This window comes from Meles meles, chromosome X (assembly GCF_922984935.1).
Source record: "Meles meles chromosome X, mMelMel3.1 paternal haplotype, whole genome shotgun sequence".
Taxonomy (NCBI): domain Eukaryota; kingdom Metazoa; phylum Chordata; class Mammalia; order Carnivora; family Mustelidae; genus Meles; species Meles meles.
Genome location: NC_060087.1, coordinates 67,853,754 through 67,877,203, shown reverse-complemented (window position 1 = coordinate 67,877,203; position 23,450 = coordinate 67,853,754). Strand labels below are relative to the sequence as shown.

General features: G+C 36.6%; 1 protein-coding gene across 4 annotated transcripts in view; it reads left to right on the top strand.

Moving 5' to 3' along the window:
* Positions 1-23,450, top strand: part of BRWD3 (bromodomain and WD repeat domain containing 3) — a 235,373-nt gene that overhangs the window by 114,091 nt on the left and 97,832 nt on the right. For 3 of the 4 annotated variants that reach the window (XM_045995124.1, XM_045995126.1, XM_045995125.1), the window contains 6 exons: positions 10,169-10,209; positions 12,886-12,990; positions 14,031-14,184; positions 18,605-18,739; positions 19,791-19,919; positions 20,828-21,053. In XM_045995124.1, the coding sequence (XP_045851080.1) occupies positions 10,169-10,209; positions 12,886-12,990; positions 14,031-14,184; positions 18,605-18,739; positions 19,791-19,919; positions 20,828-21,053 (790 nt within the window). Of the gene's footprint in view, positions 1-8,991; positions 9,082-10,168; positions 10,210-12,885; positions 12,991-14,030; positions 14,185-18,604; positions 18,740-19,790; positions 19,920-20,827; positions 21,054-23,450 lie in introns of those variants that run through there. The other variant, XM_045995127.1, reaches the window with a different exon arrangement.

Sequence of the window (23,450 nt, the reverse complement as noted above, 5' to 3'; positions counted from 1 at the left end):
ATATATAGAAAACCCTAAAGTTTCCACTAAAAAAATTATTAGAACTCATAAATGTATTTAGTAAAATTGCAGGATAGAAAATCTATATACAGAAATCTTTTGTGTTTCTATATACTGAGAACAGACTATCAGAAAAAAATACATATACTAAGAAAACAGTCCCATTTACAATTGCGAGAAGCAATTTCAAATTCTTTAGAAAAGAATGACATACCTAGGAATAAATTTAACCAAGGAAATGTAGATATACACACTGAAAGCCAGAACTGATGAAAGAAATTGAAGAAGACAAATAAATGGAAAGATATTCCATGCTCATGAACTGGAAGAATTAATATCATGTCCAGGCTGGCTGCCCCAAATTAGGTAGAGGTTACATGCAATCCCCATCAAAATCAAAATCCCAGTGGCAATTTTTAGAACTGGAACAGATATTTAGAACTGGAACAGATATAAAATTTGTAGAAATCCCAGAAGATCACAAGTAGCCAAAACAAACTTAAGAAAGGAGAACAAAACTGGAGGCATCACTCTTTCTGATTTTTAACTGTACTACAAAGTTCTAGTCATCAAAACAGTATGGTATTGGCTGTAAAACAGACAAATAGATCAATGGAAGAAAATAAAGAACCCAGAAATAAACCTGCACATACATGGTCAATTAATTTACAGTGAAGGAGCCAAGAATATACAATGGAGAAATGGTAGTTTCTTCAATAAGTAGTGTTTGGAAAACTGGACAGCCATATTCAAAAGAATGAAACTCTGGACCACTATTTTACACAATACACCAAAATTAACTCAAAAGTAAGACCTACGTGTAGTCAAAATTCCTAGAAGAAAACGTACGCAGTTGTCACTTTGTAATCCTCTCAGGAGCTTATTGAGTGTAATCTGAAACTGGCCCCTTTACTCAGAGGACAAGGTGGTAAGACACTCCAAGTTGGTAAGTGATAGTTTTAGTAAGTAAAAGGAACTTACATATAAGGCATGTCTTGGGTGGCAGCAAGACAAATGGATCCCCGTGACCACCTGCCAAATCTTAAAAGTCTAGCAAGAGATATTAACTGGGTCCAGTCAAATACACTGTGCAGGTATTCTCAGCACTGCATCATTATCTCAAGGCTTTGCCCTTGGAGCAACCTCTGGAAGCAGGAAAGGCAAGAGGAACCCACATTCCAACGGAGGAGGTAGCAAGCCTTTGATTGCCTGGGGTCCAGCTCACAGGTCAGCTGGTCATCACATCTTTTCAATGACCTTCCCCAACATTCCACTCCTCATGACCAGCTTTTATAAGTTCATGTGCTCCCTTGTGAAATGAGCCTTAAGTGTTCAGCAGGGTTTTTTTTTTCAAAGATTTTATTTATTTGACAGAGATCACAAGTAGGCAGAGAGGCAGGCAGAGAGAGAGAGAGAGGAGGAAGCAGGCTCCCTGCCAAGCAGAGAGCCCAATGCGGGCCTCGATCCCAGGACCCCGGGATCATGACCTGATCTGAAGGCAGAGGCTTTAACCCACTGAGCCACCCAGGCACCCCACAGCATGGGGTTTTATTAGCATGGAGTGGCTCCTTTGGTGACTGTCTTGCTGCATTGGAGTCTAATGCCGCAGCAACAATACAGGTGCATGCATGTAAGGAAACACAGATTAAATAAGACGTTGATTACAAAATCGATGACAATTCTTTTATAAGAGCCCTTGGTCTGAGCTATTGACTTATTAAGTCTCCTAAGCTGAGGATTGGATTACTTAGGGCATTCACTTGTATGTCATGTGATTTAATAAAGATGACATATTAGCAGATTCATTGGGGTGAACACACATTGTGTTTGGTTAATGGCACAGGTACCTCCTTATGAGGCAGTAAGAATGTCTAAGGCCATTTTATTTTGGAGTTTCATTTTCGTTTTATATTTTATTTTTGGAGCTTTATAAGTAATAAGTACAGCTTACCAGAGACATTTCAGTATTCATTAAGGACAGGTTTTATTGCTATCATTCAGTGCTTGCTGAGTGAATTTATTAAGGGCTTCACGTTTGCTATTAATGTCTTCTTTTTTTTAAGATTTTATTTATTTGACAGAGAGAGATCACAAGTAGATAGAGAGGCAGGCAGAGAGAGAGAGAGGGAAGCAGGCTCCCTGCTGAGCAGAGAGCCTGATGCGGGACTCGATCCCAGGACCCTGAGATCATGACTTGAGCCGAAGGCAGCGGCTTAACCCACTGAGCCACCCAGGCACCCCGCTATTAATGTCTTCTAAATCTAAGCCAATGGAGGGGACAAAGACCATGGCAAAATGGTCTTATCAGTGGAAAAAACAAACATTTCCCCTGACTTTGAGGAAAGGGAGGTTAGCACCTTTATTTATTTATTTTTTAAATATTTTATTTATTTGACAGAGAGAAATCACAACTAGGCAAAGAGGCAGGCAGAGAGAGAGGAGGAAGCAGGCTCCCCACGGAGCAGAGAGCCTGATGCGGGGCTCGATCCCAGAACCCTGAGATCATGACCTGAGCCGAAGGCAGAGGCTTTAACCCACTGAGCCACCGAGGCGCCCCAGGTTAGCACCTTTGGAAACTTGACCTGGTTATACATACCAGACATGTTGTCCAGGGGAGGCAGCACTGTCAGGTGTGAAGACATGAACTGGGGACAGGATATGCCATTACCAGGCACCCCATTTTCTCTATTCTTTCCATGGTGCCTGCTTCTTTTCAGATATAGTGCATTTTAACAGTTCCAGTGTGCAACAGGACAGAAAGGTCTTAGTGGAGATTGACTGGTTCTTCACCTAGGGATGTGAAAGAACTCACCTGTCTCAGTGGGGTATTGCATTGTAAATTCTAGTAGGTAATTCCTTTTTCGAGAATGAGGGGTGTGATTTCCATAGCATAGTGTGTTGATCCACTGTGAGATTTTGGGCAGTGGTGGTTTCCAGAAACTTCTATATCTTTACAGTATTGGGTCCCTGAGCAGGGATCCCTAGTCTGGCATATGGGGCAATAGGCCCTATTGTTTGGTCATTTAAATATATTAAAACCTAGGACAGTACTTTTTGTCCAGTTGGCCGAGGTAGCTTTGCCTGTTAAGTATTTAATGGGCTGTTTTAATACCCATTTTCCTTTCTACCAACCCTGCTGCTTGTGATTGTAGGGGAGATGGAACCTTTGTTTAATGTCACATTTTATTACTCATTCTTGCACATCCTGGCCTTTCAAATGTGACCTCTGATAATTATGTGTTTGATGGGGGTTTTACATACATGGTACTCAGTTCCTTAATCCCCTAATGATGACAGTCTGGTTTGTAGGGTGGCAGGGAAAAGTGTGGGTTAGACCAGATGCAATATCTACATAAACCAGGGCATATTTAAAACCCTCACTTAAAGGAGTCCAATATAATCAATTTGCCAATTTCTCACAGGTTAGGAACTCCGGTGGATGGCCTGATTCTTTTGGCAGTTGTCTTTGGTGTTATTTAGCACACACGACATGCTGTTATTACTTTAATCAAGTCAGTGTACCATGAGGGCAGTCTGGCATCTTTGGCAATATGCCATCCTACTTGGGCATTGTGGGAGCCACTCTTTATATACACCCAACCTGCCTAAACTACTGACTGGTCAGTAGCTAGGGCTCATTCCCAAGCTAGGGCACCAACTTCCTGATTGCTAGAGGGGTGTCTGTGTCTTAAGAATTGGGACATGTAAAACATTGAGAATCACTTCAGGCTCTTGCAGATGGACCCAAATGTCATATTCTATATATCTTGACCCCACAGAGACTTTTTAATGATGAGCTTTCCATTGTTCAAGCCATAAATTTAATCCCTCAAAATAGTCTAATTATCAGTACAGAGGGTTAATGGCAAGGGCGCCTAAGTGATCAGTAGCCAGACCACTATAAGCTCAGTATACTAGTTGCTATACTGGCTGCTGTGTGAGAAGTTTTACCTGGAGGAGCACTGTGTACATTGCTAGGCACTGTTGCTCTATGGGGGTATATTGAGGTTTTGTCCCCTTCCAGAGCTGGAACCAAAATTCAGGGGCATTCTCCCCTTTTGTTATCTCTGCCATAGTGTCTGACCCATATCTTTTGGAGTCATAGACACATCAAATTAAAATGTAGCACTACTTATGAGATGTCCAGAGCTTTAATCTGTTTTATTTTTTTTAATATATTTTTTTTATTTGACAGACAGAAATCACAAGTAGGCAGAGAGGCAGGCAGAGAGAGAGGAGGAAGCAGGCTCCCCTCTGAGCAGAGAGCCCGATGCAGGGCTTGATCCCAGGACCCTGGAATCATGACCTGAGCTGAAGGCAGAGGCTTTAACCCACTGAGCCACCCAGGTGCCCCTAATCTGTTTTATTAATATTTTTGCCTTCTCAAAGGCAACATGCTACTATTGCCCCCAGTCTTATATGTGTCCTTTTTTACCAGGCAGCATAAGGAATGGGAGTACTGTGCCAGGTAGACATTAAAAGTCTTCCAAAACCCCAAAATCCCTATAAAGGACTGCACCTCTTTCCCATTCTTAGTAGTTGGATAGCCTTGTACCTTTCAGTTACAGCTTTATGAGTCTTAGCTGACCAGATCACACCTTAAGCCTTCTAGCAGTGTGTAGGCATTGAATTTTCTTTGGGTTCATTGCCCATCTTCTTCCTCACAGATGTTCCTGAGCAAAGCCTGCAGGTGTCCTGCAGCAGAGGTAAACTCTTTACATGTTAACATTGTATTATCAGTGTATTGGGCCCATTTTGTTGATGTAGGGAAGGAGAACAGGGATAGGTCCCCAGCTACCATTGTATGACATATTGTGGCACTTGTACACATGGTTTTAGGGGAGCACTTGTAAAGTTCATTATTATCTCTCCAACATGAAAGCAATTTAATCTTAGTTATCAGAAACCTATCAAATTCTTTTCCATGAGTGTTCTTAAAGATGAAGCACTGTTGTAGGGACACTTTTTGCAAGGCATCAGAGCAAAACAGTAACTGCAAATGACAGAAGACTAAAAATGGTCATTTGATTTGATGAAGGTTCATTATTATGCAATGGACAAGAGAACTATAGTTGTATACTTAAAAGCCCCTCCCTTTTTTCTGACAATGTTTTGGTTATCTCCAGAGGTATTTATATTTCAAAGACATGATAAGATTTATAAACTTAAGGGGACAGAGAAAGATACAAGTTTTCTCCTAGGAGTTTTGGGGTAATTGCTATTTAAAAGTAGGGGTCAGAAGGTATGGGGCATTTTGTCTGTTTCCTCATCAATTACCTAGCGTCCTCCTCTTCATTTTCATCGTTTTCTGCAAGATTCCACCTCAGAGCATCCTAGTCAGGCTTTCTCATAAGTTCTCATATCTTAGTACATTGTACCCTCTTTGCTTTTGTAAAACAGGACACTAAGTTCTCCAATTTATTACTTTCCTCTTCCATCTTGTCTGCCATCCCCAGAGCTAGCAGAGTAGTGGACAGTCACATATCCTTTTTTTTTTCATTTTATTTCTTTTCAGTGTTCCAGGATTCATTGTTTATGTACCACACCCAGTGCTCCATGCAATTCATGCCTTCTGTAATACCCGTCACCAGGCTCACCCAACCCCCAACCCCCTGCCCTCCAAAACCCTCAGTTTGTTTCTCAGCGTCCACAGTCTCTCATGGTTTGTCTCCCCCTCCAATTTCCCCCAACCACTTATCCTTTTCTAAACTCAGCTCTTCTAACTTTCTTCACCCTCTAGTTGGGCATCAGTGGCCAGCTGAACTACCCACAGTAGAAGCCCACTATAGCAACCATGTATCCCTTCTCTGTCCCAGTATGGTATGTGCATTTCCTCCAAGTTTACCTTAGATTGGCTGGCATTTTCTGGGTGTCCCCATATTCATGTAGTAGTCCATAAGCATCTAAAATACAGGCCACATTTCCTTACAAAGAAGTTGATGGCTAATTTGGGGTTTTTCCGGTGGATGCCTCATTCCCAAAGCCCATTTCTTTGGTTTCTTTGCTGGCTTGCCAGTTGTCTTTACAGCCCTCTTGGGAGCTTCTTCGCTATAATCTGAAACTGACCCCTATACTCAGAGGGCAAGGAAAGACCAAAGAAAGAGGTAGTCCACTCTGGGTTGGTAGGTGGTAGTTTTAATTAGCAAAGGGAATTTAAACATGAAGTTTGTTTTGGGTGGCAGCAGGATGAATGAATCTTTGTGCCTGCCCACCAAATCTTTTTTATTTTATTTATTATTTACTTGAGAGAAAGACAAACAGAGATAGAGCATGAGCAGGGAGGAGAGGGAGAAGCAGGCTCTCCGCCAAGCAGGGAGCCTTATGCGGGACTCGATTCCAGGACCAGGATCATGACCCAAGCAGAAGGCAGCCGCTTAACTGACTGAGCCACCCAGGTGCCCCCAACCTGCCCACCAAATCTTAAAAGTTTATAAAGAAGCCTTAACTTGGTTCATTCAAGTATACTGTGCAGGTGTTCTCAATACCACATCATTGTCTCAAGGCTGTGTCCTTACAGCAGCCTCTGGGAGCGGGAAAGGCAAGTGGAACGCATATCCTAGGATAGGGAAGAGGGTAAGGAGCCCGTAATTGCCTGGGGTCCAGCTTCCAGGTAACCTATTAGTCGTATCTTTTTCATGACCCTCCCCAGCACTGGTAAGGTCCTTGACATTGGTCTTAGTGATTTTTTTTAAAAATCTGGCTCTAAGTGCAAGGGAGACAAAAGCAAAAATGAACAAATGGGGCTACTTCTTAGTAAAAAGCTAGTGCACAGTGAAGGAAAACATCAATAAAACAGAAAGGCAACCTAGTAAATGGGAAACAGTATTTGTAAATAATATATCATCTATTAAGGGGTTAATATCCAAAATATATAAAGGAGTCATATAACTCAACAACAAAAACAACCCAATTATAAAATGGGCAGGGGAACTAAACAGACACTTTCTATGTTTCTAAAGAAGATATAATGATGGCTAATAGGCACATGAAAACATGTTCCACATCACTAATTATCAGTGAAATGAAAACCACAATGTGATATCATCTCACACCTATTAGAATGGCTATTATCAAAAAGGCAAGAAGTAACAAGTGTTGGAGAATATGTGAAGAAAAAGATACTCTTATACATTGTTGGTGGGAATGTAAATGTAAATTAGTGTAGCCACTATGGAAAACAGTATGGAGATTTGTCAAAAAATTAAAAATAGGGGCGCCTGGGTGGCTCAGTGGGTTAAAGCCTCTGCCTTTCACTCAGGTCATGATCCCAGGGTCCTGGGATCGAGCCCTGCATCGGGCTCTCTGCTTGGCAGGGAGCCTGCTTCCTCCTCTCTCTCTCTCTGCCTGCCTCTCTCCCTACTTGTGATCTCTATCTGTCAAATAAATAAAAAAAAAAATCTTAAAAAAAATTAAAAATAGGGGTGCCTAGGTGGCTCAGTGAGTTAAAGCCTCTGCCTTCGGCTCAGGTCATGATCCCGGGGTCCTGGGATCGAGCCCCGCATCGGGCTCTCTGCTCTGCAGGGAGCCTGCTTCCCTTCCTCCCTCTCTCTCTCTCTCTGCCTGCCTCTCTGCCTACTTGTGATCTCTCTCTGTGTGTCAAATAAATAAGTAAAATCTTTAAAAAAAATTAAAAATAGAATGACCATAGGATCCAGATATTCCACTTCTGAGTATTTATTGATGAATACAAAAACACTAATTCAAGTAGATATATGCACCCCTATGTTCATTGCAGCAGTCTTTATAGTAGCCAGAATATGGAAGCAACCTAAGTATCCATCCATGGATGAATGGCTAAAGATGTGGTACACACACACACACACACACACACACACACTGGAATGCTACTCAGCCACACATAAGGAAATCTTGCCATTTGTGACAATATGGATGGATCTTGAGGATATTATGCTGAGTGAAAAATCTGATGGAAAAAGGCAAATAACATGAGTTTACTATATGTGGCTTCTAAAATAACAAAACAAATGGACAAACCAAACCAAACAAAAAGAAACTCATAGATACAAAGATCCATGATTACCAGAGGAGAAAGTGTGTTGGGGGATGGATAAGAGAGCTTATTTGTATGTTGTATGGTGGTGAATGGTAACTAACAGTGGTGATGACTTTGTAGTATATGCAAATATCAAATTATAATATTGTTCAGCTGAAACTTATATAATGCTGTATGCCCATTTTACCTCAAATAATAAAAAACATATTAAGTATATATCTTGAGGAAAATAATTTACTAATTTAGCTTGTTGATTTTAGTTTGATTATTTTCAGAATGCCATCACAGACTCCTGAAATCTAATCCTACTTAGTTATCAACAACAGCAGGGAACAGCTTTATGCCTAGGTGACAGCTATTGGTGACTGGCCATTGGTGACTGGACCTTTTCCTCAAAGCTATTTCCACTTTCTTTATTTAAGAAGCTTGGCGCCAGTAATGTTTTTTTTCATATCTCTGTGTACCTTTCATCTCTTTCTTCTCTTACTTTCCTTGCCTTTTTCTCTAGATAATTATTTACTGTGGCATATGGGAGTATTTGTTTTTCAGCTTACGATACACCTCATATACCTTATTGTCAAAGCTGTATAGTCAGCAGTTGAAAGTACTCAGCTTTGCAAGTCTTAATTAAGATTACTGTTTTTAGTACTGTTGACCTCTCATTTGGAATAGTATTAGTGCACATCAACAAAATATGCACAGTTTCCCTAAATCATCACTATTAGAAAAAGATACTTTGTGAGTTACAAAATCAGTCATGTTCCTGAAATTTGTAGTAAAAGAGACCTGTTAGAAACTTCTTGAGCTTTTGGAAACAATCTCCTGGTTTTGTCCCATCCCATAAACATAACTGAACAGTTACTTATAAACCATTACTGAACCAAGCTGAGCTCTCACCTTGCTGTTACTTATTCCTAGATACTAAAATCCTGGAGTATTATTTAAATTGTGAAAGAGAAAAACTTAGGAAATATATAAAGATATCAATCTGAGACTATCCATTGGGAGAAATCCATTTGTACTAGAGTATGCAAAGGAGGCATCTTTACAATTACCACCCAAGCAGGGTATGTATACAAGTGCAGTCAAGTTTATTGAGAGCTGAGTGAAAAGGTGGTAGTAGAAACAACGGGCAAGAATTGAGTCGGGGGAAAGATTAAGAAAAATTGATTAGTAGAGTTTTGTGCATTTTTTTGCCAGGGTGCTGCTACGACAAAGTCAGAAAACCTAAATATTCCCTGTTGAAGTCAGTGGCTACTGTTAGTCACTGAAAATAAGATGTACTTTCAGAACATCTAAAACCAGTTATTGCAATTGGCAGTGAGAATTCAGAATCTATCAAATAAATACTATAATGAAATCACAGAACAGTGTAAATATACCTCTGAACATATGAAGACAGTTCAATTTTTAAAAATGAAAAATAAATATAAAGATATTTAATGTCTGAGCTTTTATTAAAAATTCAAATGCAGTTCAGTAACTGAGTCTTTTGTGAAAATATGTACAACATTTGAGGGTACATTTTAGCTTTATTACCAAGGAATAATTATTACCAAGGAATAAAGAGAAGAAAGATGCATTCTGCCTTATACTTTAATATTTTCATCACTATAATACACATTATATTTGTAAAAGTCATTAGTTTAGTCATTATAAAAGAAGATTCAAAGAGAAGTATCTGAAATATTGTACCTAAAGACAGATGAATCCTTTGTAAAATAAAGAATCCATCTGAAAAGCAGGGAATGATTGATTTCTTTTCTGAAATTAAAAAAAATAAGTGGGAAAATTAGTTCAACTTCTATTAAGTCTGTTACTTTAAGGTCACATTGTAGGTTAGTGTGCTCCTATTATGGGGACATAAAAACTAATATCTATTCAAAACTGTCTATTGGGATTATGATTTAGAAATAGGTTTGCTTATTCTGGTTTGTCTCAAATTCCTGCTAATAAGTGTTCCTCCTCAGTCAATGCATTGTTTCAACCTTCATTAATTTTTTTTAAAGAAAACTAGAGTTTTTTTCTGAGAAAATTATAGCATTAAAAAGTCTACTCCATGATGCTTTTGCATGTGAATTTGAAGGAAAGAGTACTTTATTTATTTTACAAATAAATTAACTCTAACCAAAAATCTGTTGTTTTATGTCTTAGGACAAAGTTGTTGCTGTTCAGTTCTGTAACAATGGAGACAGGTAACTATGTAGTACATATCTGTGTAAACAGATGTTTGACATATTTTACCTCTGTTCTTTCAGAAGTAGCTCCCTCTACTGTAGTACTTTATTTCTGCTCAGTTTCTTAAGCTGAAAGCCCTTGTCTATTTTTGATGACATCCTTACCCCATTTCTTTTAAATTCCTATCCAAGTAGTAGCCATACTTTATCAGTTCTTCCTTTCTGAGTGATTTCTTTTTTGTTTATTTTGGGTTTTTTTCCATTTCTATTATCACTCACCTTGGCCAAGGATTCCATTATTTAACCCATTACCTCCAGTTTTCTTCTCCTTTCAAAATATATCCTGTCCACTTTTGCCAGATCCACATTGCTCTGTTCAGAAATCTTTTGTGTTTCCTCTTTGTCTATAGAATAGAATTCAAATGTCTTAGCTTTGAATTCAAAACTTTTAATGGGCCCAGCACACTTCCGCTGCGCTACTCTGCTGAATTCAAAATTTTTTATAACTTAACTTAGACCTACATTCCTTTCTCATTTACTATCCCCCATATAAATCATTACATTTAGCCTAATTGACTTAATCATTGCTCTTGTTACATCCATGTATCTGTATTTTTTCTCTTGTTCATTGATTTGCTTATACTTTACCTCATACCATTCTTAACCAGAAATATCACCCCCTACTCCCCCTCACTTCTCTTTCCCTCCTACAGTCTCCCTCTCCCTTCTGCTTTCCTTTACTCTGCTTTTCTTCTCCCCCGAGTCCCTTTCTCTTCTGAGTCCTGTCTTCCCATGTTCTACCTGAACCCTTTCCTGACTGCTCCAGATTTTATCCATATTGTCTTCCTTTGAACATCTGTTTTACTTATTGTCTCTCTTACTCATATGATACGTATTTCCTGTATCTGTAAACTCAGAAATTATGTACAGGTATTTGTGCACCCTCTCAAATGTTTGATCCCAAAAGGTTGATAATCTTTTTGCCCTGGTCTAAAAATTAACCTAGAATAGATTTTAAAATGTAACCACTTAACATAAATGTGTATCCCTATATTTCTAGAAGAACTTTATGTGGGTGACCATGTTTTATATTATTAAATTTATTTTTTTTAATTTTTGACCATCTTTTATTTTTAAATATTTTTCAGACAGTGGGTGATTGCTATGATGAATTTGTTCATCTTTATTAAATGCAAGAGTAAATAATGATGGTCCACATAGAGTGAAGTTTATATTAGGAATGAGAAAACCTTCAGATAATTTTCTGAGGTTGATTTATTGCACTATACTGAGGTATACACTTGAAGGTTTGTACAGCTATGATTCTTTCATGCTAGAGGAATCTGAAGTTTTTTAATTCTTTGCCTTTTCCCTAAAGGAAAAACATTATTTTATCTTCATTAGTTATGTGGACAATAAACAAAGGATGTCCAATTTTACTAATAAAGATGCAGTTTAGAATAAAAGTAACATTTTTTTTCTTTCAGAATGACAAGATATTAAAGTATGTTAGCACCTAGTATTGCCAAGGGTTTAAGAAAAATGGGCACTCCCTCTCCCACAACTTTTAAGAGATAGTAAAATGTTAAAAAAAAACTTTTGAGGGAAATAACTCATCAAAAGCTTTAAAAATGTGCTGACCATTTGACTCAGCAAAGATAGGTATAAGGTTGTACAAAGATACATATACTCATCACAACATTATTTATAATGGTGAAGAATACAAACAGTATAAATATTTTCATTAGGGAGTTATTAAATAAATTTTGATGCATCCATATAGCTGAATACTTATTAAAAGTGGCAGTTTTCTATAAACCTAGAGATATATCTATAAAATAAACTTTGGGGAAAACATAAATCATTATATATAGTACAACTCTGTTTCCTGTAAGGGAAAAATAGATAAGTCTTTATGTATGTTTTTAATTAAGTTTGGTGGAATAGAAATGAAAGTATAAACAGTGATAGAATTATGGGTGAATGAATGTATTTTTGTAAGTTTTATTGAGATATAATGCAAATAACATAACTTCAGTGTTTTCTAGTATATTCACAGGGTTGTACAGCCTCTACCACAATCAATTTCAGAACATTTTTATCACCCCAAAAAGAATTTTCATACCCTTCAGCTATCACTCTCCAATATCTTTACATGCCCACCCTTAACTCTGGGCAGCCTTTAATCCAGTTTTTATCTTTATAGATTTGCTTCTTCTGGAGATTTTATATAAATTGAATTATACAATATATTTTTTGTGACTGATTTCTATCAGTTAGTGTATTGTTTTCAAGATTCAGTCATGTTGCAGCATGTATCATTATTTCATTTCTCTTTATTGCTAAATAATATTTAATTGTTGGATACCACAGTTTGTTCATCCCTTTATTAGTTGATGGACATCGGATTGTTGTAACTTTTTGGCTTGTGATGAATAATACCATGGATATTCTTGTACAAGTTTTTATGTAGACTTAATGTTTGGTTTCTCATGGATTTATACCTGGGAGTAGAATTGTTGAGTTATATGGTGACTCTGTTTATCATTTTGAGGAACTGCAAAACTGTGTTCCAAAGTGTATAATTTTCATTCCAGTAGTATATGGGGATAAACACATTACTTTCATAATTGAAAAAAAGTGATTTCTAATTTGGAAAAAAGTAATAAGGGTATTTTCACTGTTTCTCTGCAGTTTAAGATTTGTTAGTGGAAGTAGAGATGGAACAGCAAGAATTTGGCAATATCAGCAACAAGAATGGAAGAGTATAGTGCTAGACATGGCTACTAAAATGACTGGGTAAGATTGGCTGTTAGATATTTCAGTGGTTCTCATATGGTATACTATCTTTTGATTTACTGAGTTATATTTCATTAATGAAAATCTTTTTAGATTAGTAAACAATTTGGAGTTCTTTGGTAGACCTGAAGTATACATCTATATTTAGTCTCTAAGTAAATTGCCTTTTGCTGTTGACAGACTGTATGATAGAAACATTAATAGTCATTCAAAATTCTGATCTCTTGTGAACCAAAGGGCTCTACTCTGCTAATGCCCACAGAGTGATTTTCTGCCTTGGTTTTCTATAGGTCATTTTTAATATCTGTCTATACTACTTTCTACTTTGAGGGTTGTCCAGATGTCATCATAAGCTTAACTATTTATCTGTCTTACTGGGGTTACCTTTATAATGTTACATATTGTTAACATTCCTACTCAATAGTGTAAGTACACTTAATCAGCATTCTGTTTCATCCTCTTCCCTGTTGATTGGAAGATACATGATTACATCTTTAGGACATTACAGTTTCTGTAGGGTAAGGCTCTGGAACCAATTATCTTCCCATTAATAACAATATGGAACTGACATTGTAGTCCTAGCCAGCTATTCTTATAATGTTCAACTAAATTTAAAGTTAATGAATTTCTTGCTGCTCTTTTACAAGATCTGTTAATTTCAAAATGTATTACTTAAGGAAATCAAGTGTCCATTTTATGTTTTCTTCAAAATTTCTGGTAGCCAACATGACCTTATATTTTATTTTTCAAGGGATTATAGATTTTTTCTAGTTTCACCTTTTTTTGTTCTTGTGTAACTAACTAGAAAATTTTTTGTCATTTTGTGTCTTCTGTCTTCCTAACATAAGCTTATGGGTTTTGCCCTACTTAGGTGCTTTTTATTATTTTATTTTGTGAGTACTTAAAAGCATAGTTTAGGATTTTTTAATCTAAAAATTTGCAAGCTACCAGAGAGGTTTTTTTTTTTCATAATTTGCTATTTTAGATATACCTTTGTCAGTAATTTACAGTGTATGAATACTGCAAATTATTTTATTTAGGAATAATGTGCCATCTGGAGAAGACAAGGTCACTAAACTTAAGGTGACTATGGTGGCCTGGGATCGCTATGACACCACAGTTATTACTGCAGTGAACAATTTCCTTTTGAAAGTATGGAATTCTATCACAGGGCAACTTCTTCATACTTTATCTGTAAGTATTTTTGGAATAATTAAACTGATCAAAAAGGGCATTATTCCAGGAGACAGGAAATGTAATTTTTAGTTACTTTCTATGACTTACTAACCCTTGGAGAAATAAATATTTCAGTTACATTTATTGACGTATCTACAAAATAAGGATGGCACATGGTATAGCTGCTAAAAGCAGATATGAAAGCATTTCAAGATCCTTTTGAGGTCTGGTAATTATTTATTTTGTAAAATGCATTTAAGGATATGTAAGTTATTTTGTTTTTAGCATTAGTTGGGATTTTTGTTATTATTGTTTTAGGGATAGAGCTAACTTTATTTTGACAAGAGCCTCCTTTATGTTCTACTCTCAGGGATTCATTTATGCAAGAAGTAGAGGTAAGGGGAAAAAGTAAGAGAAAAGGTGGTTTTTCCTCTTCTAAAAATGTATTTGTTGTAGTAAGATAGGATTAATAACAGAAGTCATGTAGGTGGGGTTGTTTATTATTGTTTATCATGTGCTCTTCAGGTTAAATACCACTTAAAAGCCTTATTTCCTATCTGCTTCAGTTATCAGTTCCTAAATACTTAAGGACAGGGCCAGATGATTGCCCTATGATTTACAAAGCAGTTAAGTGATAAGGACTAGAATCCGGCTCTCCTAACTCAATTCATTTTATAGTATACCATGGTATCATCCTTATTTAACTCCTATGTCAGATTTTCTAAAGATTTGTTTAATTTTGGGAGGATTTCCATATACCTCCCAATTCTCTTTGCTAACACTGTGTTAATGGAGTTTTAGATTCTTTTTTTAATTTGCTTAACCAATTTTTATCCTCTTCTGCCTTTCCCTATTCGCTGATACAAGTTTCTGTGAATTATGTGTAAAAAAAATATACTATTAGCTTGATTCTTTATTAATAAATGTTCATCTGTGTTCATGCTTCAGTAGAAATACAGTATGAGCCACATATGTAATTAGTAATTTTTCTAGTAGCTGCAACAGAAAAAGTAAAGCACAGTAGGTGAAATTAATTTTAAAAATATATTTCATTTAGGGGCGCCTGGGTGGCTCAGTGGGTTAAGCCGCTGCCTTCGGCTCAGGTCATGATCTCAGGGTCCTGGGATCGAGTCCCGCATCAGGCTCTCTGCTCGGCGGCGAGCCTGCTTCCCTCTCTCTCTCTGCCTGCCTCTCTGTCTACTTGCGATCTCTCTCTGTCAAATTAAAAAAAAAATATATATATATATTTCATTTAACCCAGTATATCCAAAATAGTAGCATTTCAGAATGTAACTAATATGAAAATTATTAACTATTTTCTGTTTTTAAAATACAAAGTCTTTGAAATCTAGTGTGTATTTTATACTTACATAACATCTCAATTTGGACTAGCCACATTTCAGATGCTTAATAGCCACATGGGGCTAACTGCATATTAGACAGCATAGGTCTGTATCTCTCAAAATCACAATTTCAAAGTTTGTGTCATAGCCACTGGTTTTATAGATCTGTGTAAAATTCTGTCTTAACAAGCACCTTAATTTAGAATTTTGTTGAGTGGTACTCTTCCCATGGGTTGATTCATGGGTCATCTGTTTTCAGTGAATATTACTAAAAAAAATTTAAAACAGAGTATGTTTATTTTTAGTCCCTATAACAGTCAAATATCTATTTAGTTTTGATATTTATCTTTTCTCTATTAACAATTTGTTTATTGGGCTCTTAATGTAGTGTAAAGTTCTTCCACTCAGCAAATACTTACTGAGCATCTACTGTGTGCCAGCAACTGAGTTAGATGTTAGGAATAAACAGTAAATTAGAAAGTTCCTGTCATCCTGGGATTTACAGGCTTTTAAGAAAAAAATAAAAATGACAAGAAAAGCCACACAAAAATTAATTAAAATAAATGGTCAGTAGAAAAGAAGTGCAAAAATACAATGCAAGTTTCTAATAGGGTGACCAAACCTGGTCTAAAACTATTTGACCCTGGTCAAAATAGGGTCAGAGAGGTTTCCTAAGGAAGTTCAATTTGGGTTAAGATTTGAAAGATAGATAGGAATCACCTGGGTCTCAGCCTAAGTGTTACCTCCTTGACAAGGCCTTCCCTGATCAAACATTCTAGAGTAGCCTTGAAGTCTTTATCTTATTCTATCACCTTGCTTTATTTTCATGATAGCATTTATCAGTATCTGATATTTTTTCTTTTCTGTCTCAATATGGTAGGATATCAATAAATATTTGATAAATTAGATATGTGAGAGAGTTGGGAGGTCCTTACAGGAAGAGGGAAAAGCACATCAAAGGTCTTCAGGTAGAAGGGAGGTTGAAAGAAAGCCAATTTTTGGCTAGAGCATAGAGAACAGAAAGTATCACCAGATAGGACTGGGGAAATGGACAGAGGCCAGACCATTCAGGGTCATATAGGATCTATCCTAGACCAACAGAAAACCATTAAAAGATTTAAAAGCTAAGGGATGATGTGTGAATTTTGCTTTTGAAGGATATTGTATAATTCTAGCAACAGAATAGAGAGAATAGATTGGAATGAAGATAAGAGAGACTCTGGTATGTATGGTAGGATGGGACATGATAATAATTTGGATTTGTGTGGCAGTGGTAAAAATAGAAGTATGCTTAATAATTAATTAATTAATAAGACAGATGATACATCTTAAGACATTATTGAATTTGGTTAGGTTTTGTTCCCTATGTTCCAGTGATTATGTCCTATCCTATGATAGGACCAACAAATTAAATCCCCTGTTTAAAAACTTTTATTTTCCAATATACAGTGAAATAGTTGTATCATTATCATTGAGTTTAACAAAGTAATTTACTGTTTACTTGTTAGAAACCTGAGGAAGTATTTGTTATATCAGGTTGATTATTTAGCATATAATGAAGTGATTTTTTAGTGGTCCCTGGGAAAAAAAGTTTTAGTAGATTATCAGTTGTAAAAGTATTTATTGTAATGGGATTTTACCTACAGATTTTGAGCCAGTCTGCAGTTATTTTTTAATGTTATTTTTCTATATAAAGGTGATATGGTAGGGTGCTCTATTATTCCATTTTTTATATGATGATTTGGGATAAAATGCACTTTTTAGGGTCATAAGATATGATGATTTCTTTTTTTTTTAAAGATTTTATTTATTTGACAGACAGAGATCACAAGTAGGTAGAGAGGCAGGCAGGGGTGGGGGGAGAAGCAGGCTCCCTGCCAAGCAGAGAGAGAGCCCGATGTGGGACTCGAGCCCAGGACCCTGAGATCATGACCTGAGCTGAAGACAGAGGCTTTAACCCACTGAGCCACCCAGGCACCCTATATGATGATTTCTAAAAGCTCCTATTGTGTAATATGCTCATGTGTTCCTAAGTGAAATGCCACTTCACGATGTCATGCTTGCTTTTCTAAGACTTGGAGCCTATTGTTAATCATGTATTCTCCTTAACAATGATCTAAAGTGTTGGCAAACTACTTCAAGGCCAGATAGTAAGTATTTTAGGCTTTGCAGGCCATATATGGTCTCTGTTGTATATTCTTTGTTTTTCGAAACCTTTTAATGTAAAAACCATTCTTAGCTCATGGACTGTGTGTACAAAAATGTCTGGGACCTAGATTTGGATTGCCGGCTACAGTTGCAGACTCCTGATCTAAGGTCTCTATCTACTGATATTCATTAGTAAAGGAAACATATATTTCCAAAGGAGAGCATTGTTGTTGTTGTTGTTTACTTTTTTTTTCTTTTTTTTAATTAACATATAATGTATTACTTGCCCCAAGGGTACAGGTCTGTGAATCCTCAGGGTTATACACTTTACAGCACTCACTGTAGCACATACCCTCCCCAATGTCCATAACCCAACCACCCATTGGATTTTAAACATTTTTTTAGCAGCAAACCTATTTTTCAGATAGATGTTAAATGAAACCTTCAACTATAAAATAGATAAAAGAGCAGAGCCACTATACTTACACTTTTTTGTTTGAATGTACCTTGGGGTCTTCCAGGGTATAATTTCAATAAATTTGATTTACTCAAATAATTTGATAAAGAATAGTAAAGGTTTGTGTGTCATTTCTGTGGCAGAATTGGGTGTTAATGAAAGATTCTGTTTGTCCCTTTTTCTGTGGGTCTTTTAAATAGCAGAACCATAGAAATGCAAATTTGATTTCAGGGACCTGGTTAATGAGCTGTAATTGTTTTGGACTGCACTTTAAACCCCTTTTTGGGTCTTCTGTATTAAATACTTCTTGAAATCAGCACCTAACATAGGAACTCTAACTGAACTATTTCTTGTAGTGACAGTGTAGTAAATGCTGTGATGTACATAAATTTATCTGAGTGGGATTAATAGCACACTCCCATGAATCTCTGGCCAAATAAACCAAATACTTGGTGTTGCTTTTCATTTTTAATATTGATTTTTATCACAGGGACATGATGATGAAGTATTTGTTTTAGAAGCACATCCATTTGATCAAAGGATTATACTTTCAGCGGGTCACGATGGGAACATTTTTATTTGGGACCTTGACCGGGGGACCAAAATTCGGAATTATTTTAACATGGTAAGAAAAATCTGTATTTAGTTCATATTAAAACAGATATCTCTTATATGACAACTTGGTAATTACAGTATACTTAGTGCCAAGGAACCTCTGTCATCTTTGTTTAAATCCATACAATAACTTAGAGAATGTCTCAAGACCTGAGAGTAAGGCCAGTCAAAAGTTACACCTTTCAGAGTGACTCTGTTATCATGGCATTAGCATTTTCTAAATTCTTGTCCCCAGCTCTTAATTCTAGAAACTCAAATTTAATAAGCTTTTGGCGCTAACAGTAACCAAAATCACAGAAAGTGTAATACTTAAACAATAATCACAATGTGTAAATCCTAATAGTGACTGTATTGTATCTGCTTCTGGTAAACTCCATATGGCTTAGTTAGTAATCAGGAAGTTGTTTGGCAAACATGGAATTGAAGGTATAGATACTCTTAAGAAATATTTCATTCAAACCATGGAAAAATCTGGTGAGCTATCTCTTTTCCCAATAGAACATCCTCCTACGGTAATGGGAATACTCATATCCTCCTTATTTCGTGTTCCTCTCTGAAGAATAGTTCTGAGGAAACATTTCTAAATTGTCAACCTTTGAGCTCTCTTTTATATGCTTTGTATAGTTCTAGAGTGTTAATAATACCCTGCCTTTTTTTTTTTTCAGTAAAATTGATTTGTGTGCTTTAATTTTAGGAAGATTATTTTAAGACTTAGTTGCATTAAAATTTAAGGTGTGAAGATATTATCTTGTTTTGCTTAAATAGCACTTTTGTCATTTTGGTTGTGTTTAGGTCTTTTCTTATTCTCAGTCATTCATTTAGTACTTCTTGAGATATGACCTTGCTAGTAATGTTTGATGCCATCTATTGCATTTTCCTTCTTTTTAACTTCTTTCAGAGCTTTACTGTTTGAGTAGGGTTCTGACTACAGAAGCCAGAGAGTACATTGGAATGTTGATGCATCACAGATTCCAAGATATTAGGAAGCAGAATCTATTGCCTACTTATTATTTGAAAATTACCTCTTAAAGATGACTTAGAGTGACTCCTCTAAATTTCAGATTGAAGGCCAAGGCCATGGTGCAGTGTTTGATTGTAAATTTTCACCAGATGGAAACCATTTTGCCTGCACAGACTCTCATGGTCATTTGCTGCTTTTTGGTTTTGGATGCAGTAAATACTATGAAAAGGTTAGTCTACTTAATTTTTGTTACAGACTCTAATTTTGGATTGTATCATTCATAAATTTTATTTCAAGTCTTCCAGTTAATAAGGGTCATTGTGTGTCAATAGATACAAAATAACAAAGTCACCTTTCTTGATAAAAGTTTTCATCACTGCCAGAACATAGGCCTTTAGTTTGAATCACTATTAAGATATAGGGTGATGTAGATATAAAATTTCATAGGAAATCCTTTGGCTTAGAACATATTCTCTGTACTGCCCTTCAGATGTAATGGAGAACAACTTTACCAGATTGCATCTTATAACTCATCATAAGTTAGAAATAAACAGCTGGTGACCAAATGTTAATTTTCTTGCTTGGCCACTTCATTACTCATCTTGTTAAAATACTTTGGAAACTACCTTAATTGGTTCTTTATATTTTATTAGTTATGAATTTGAAATAGATTATAGATTCTTAGAGTTGGAAGAGAACTCAGAATCATTGAGTTTAGCTTAATACTTATATCATCTTTGAGTGTTTTTTAGGTATTTGGTACTTATCTGCTTTGTCCTTTATATTATACTCCCATCTATCCTTACTTGGGTATAAATAAGCAATAAAAATAGCTGTAATGGTTTGTATGTTTGCAACTTAAGTGAAAATACCTAACTTTATCTACTGTGTTATTGCTCTCCTTCATGTGCTAATTGGAGAAATACATATAGGGCCAAAAAGTAATACAGGTTATAGGATTTTTGTGGAGAAGAGATAAAATTAACCATTTAGGTGATTCATTTCTACCTGGAGGGAACACAAAGCAATAGAGTGCTATAAGAGTATGTAAAAAGTGTCTGATTTGAAAAATGCATTCTCTCTAGTAATAAAAATTAATTCCCTATGCATGTTAAATACTTAAATCCTGTCATAAAGATTCCAGATCAGATGTTCTTCCACACGGATTATCGACCCCTTATCCGTGATGCCAACAACTATGTACTGGATGAACAAACCCAACAAGCTCCTCACCTCATGCCTCCCCCATTCTTGGTGGATGTTGATGGCAATCCTCATCCTACAAAATTCCAAAGACTAGTACCAGGACGGGAAAATTGTAAAGATGAACAACTTATACCACAGCTGGGATATGTGGCTAATGGTATGTTATTTCCAAAATTAAATGTAAAACATTTTACAAAATGTTATACTTGCTGCTGTTCTCTCTATATGTCCCTTGCTAAACTTGGTACTAAGTTATAATATATTTTACCTAATCTATTAATTTGCAGTTTTATAGTACTTACCAGAGTAGTTTTACATTTTTTATGTCACTTAAACACAGAAAAATGGATTAGGACAATAAGCATATACTCAAGCAGAAAATGTTATTGACCTGCTTCCTTATAACCCTGAACATTAAATTTACTAACTTTAATGTGCCAAGCTTTTCTCATTGGTGAAATTCCACTGCTCATATTATTGGTATTTTAATTTGACAGTCCATAGTTAATAAACCAAAGATAAGGAAATTTCCAAAAACCAGAAACTGGGATATGGCCATTTACCCATTCTCTGGTATGAAATGCAAAGAGTTATTTAGTGTTTAAATAACAGTCACTCCTGGAGGATATAAAGGAAGCGTGATGAGCATGATGCATGATGTAAGGATACTAGAATAAGACACTGAACTATGGTATTCCCTCTCAAAGGAACTCTTCTTTTTCACATTTTAATTCCAGTATGGTTAACATACATTGTTATATTTGTTTCGGCATACTATATACTATATAGTGATTCAGCAATTCTTTGTATCACCCTGTGCTCATCACAAGTGCACACCTTAATCCCTGTCACCTATTTGACCCACACCCCACCTGCCTCCCCTCTACTAACAATCAACTTTTTCATTATAGTTAAGAAACCATTTCCTGGCTTGACTCTTTCTCTCTCTTTTATTTTCCTTTGCTCATTTATTTTGTTTCTTAAATTCCACATATGAATGAAGTAATACAGTATTTGTCGTTCTCTGACTGACTTAACTTCGATTAACATTACATTCTCTAGCTCTATCCCTGTCATTGCAAATGGCAAGATTTCATTCTTTTTTAATGGCTGAATAATATTCCATTGTGCCTTTGTGTGTGTATGTATACTATATCTTTATCCTTTCACCTCTTGATGGACACTTGGGCTGCTTCTGTATGTTGGCTATTGTAAATAATGTTGCTATAAACTTAGGGGTACAGGGGCACCTGGGTGGCTCAGTGGGTTAAAGCCTCTGCCTTCAGCTCGGGTCATGATCTCAGGGTCCTGGGATCAAGCCCCACATCGGGCTCTCTGCTCCGTGGGGAGCCTGCTTCCTCCTCTCTCTCTGCCTGCCTCTCTGCCTAGTTGTGATTTCTCTCTGTCAAATCCCTTTCCTCAAAGTCAGGGGAAATGTTTGTTTTTTCCACTGATAAGACCATTTTGCCACGGTCTTTGTCCCCTCCATTGGCTTCCTCTTCTCTCTCTGCCTGCCTCTCTGCCTAGTTGTGATTTCTCTCTGTCATATAAATAAAATATTAAAAAAAAAAACTTAGGGGTACGTGTATCATTTCAAATTGGCCTTTTGTGTTTTTTGGGTGAATACCCAGTGGTGTGGTTACTGGATCTTAGGGTACCTCTATTTTTAACTTTTTAAAAAAGATTTATTTATTTGAGAGAGAGAAAGAGAGCACAAGTGCGGGGAGGGGCAGAAAGAGAGAAAGTCTCAGGCAGACTCCCCGCTGAGTGCAGAGCCCAACACTGGACTCCATTTCATGATCCTGGGATCATGACCTGAGCTAAAATCAAGAGTCAGACACTTATCTGACTATGCCACCCAGGTGCTCCACTATTTTTAACTTTTTGAGGAACCTTGTTACTGTTTCCACAGTAGCTACACTAATTTGCATTCCCACCAAAGGCAAAAAAGGGATTCTTTTCCTCCACATCCTTGCCAACACTTGATGTTTCTTGTGTTTTTGATTTTAGCCATTCTGAACAGTGTGAGGGGGTATCTCATTGTAGTTTGGATTTGCACTTCCTTGATTGTGAGGTTGAGCATCTTTTCATATGTCTGTTGGCCATTTGGACATCTTATTTTTTTATTATGTTATGTTAGACACCATACAGTACATCATTAGTTTTTTTTGTTTGTTTGTTTATTTGTTTATTTACAGCATAACAGTGTTCATTGTTTTGGCATCACACCCAGTGCTCCATGCAGTAAGTGCCCTCCCTATTACCCATTAGTTTTTTTTTTAAGATTTTATTTATTTATTTGACAGAGATCACAAGTAGGCAGAGGGAGACAGAGAGAGAGAAGAAGGGAAGCAGGCTCCCCGCTGAGCAGAGAGCCCGATGCGGGGCTTGATCCCAGGACCCTGAGATCATGACCTGAGCCGAAGGCAGAGGCTTTAACCCACTGCGCCACCCAGGAGCCCCATCTTTAGTTCTTGATATAGCGTTCCATGGCTCATTATTTGTGTGTAACACCCAGTGTTCATTATAACATATGCCCTCCTTAGTAACCATC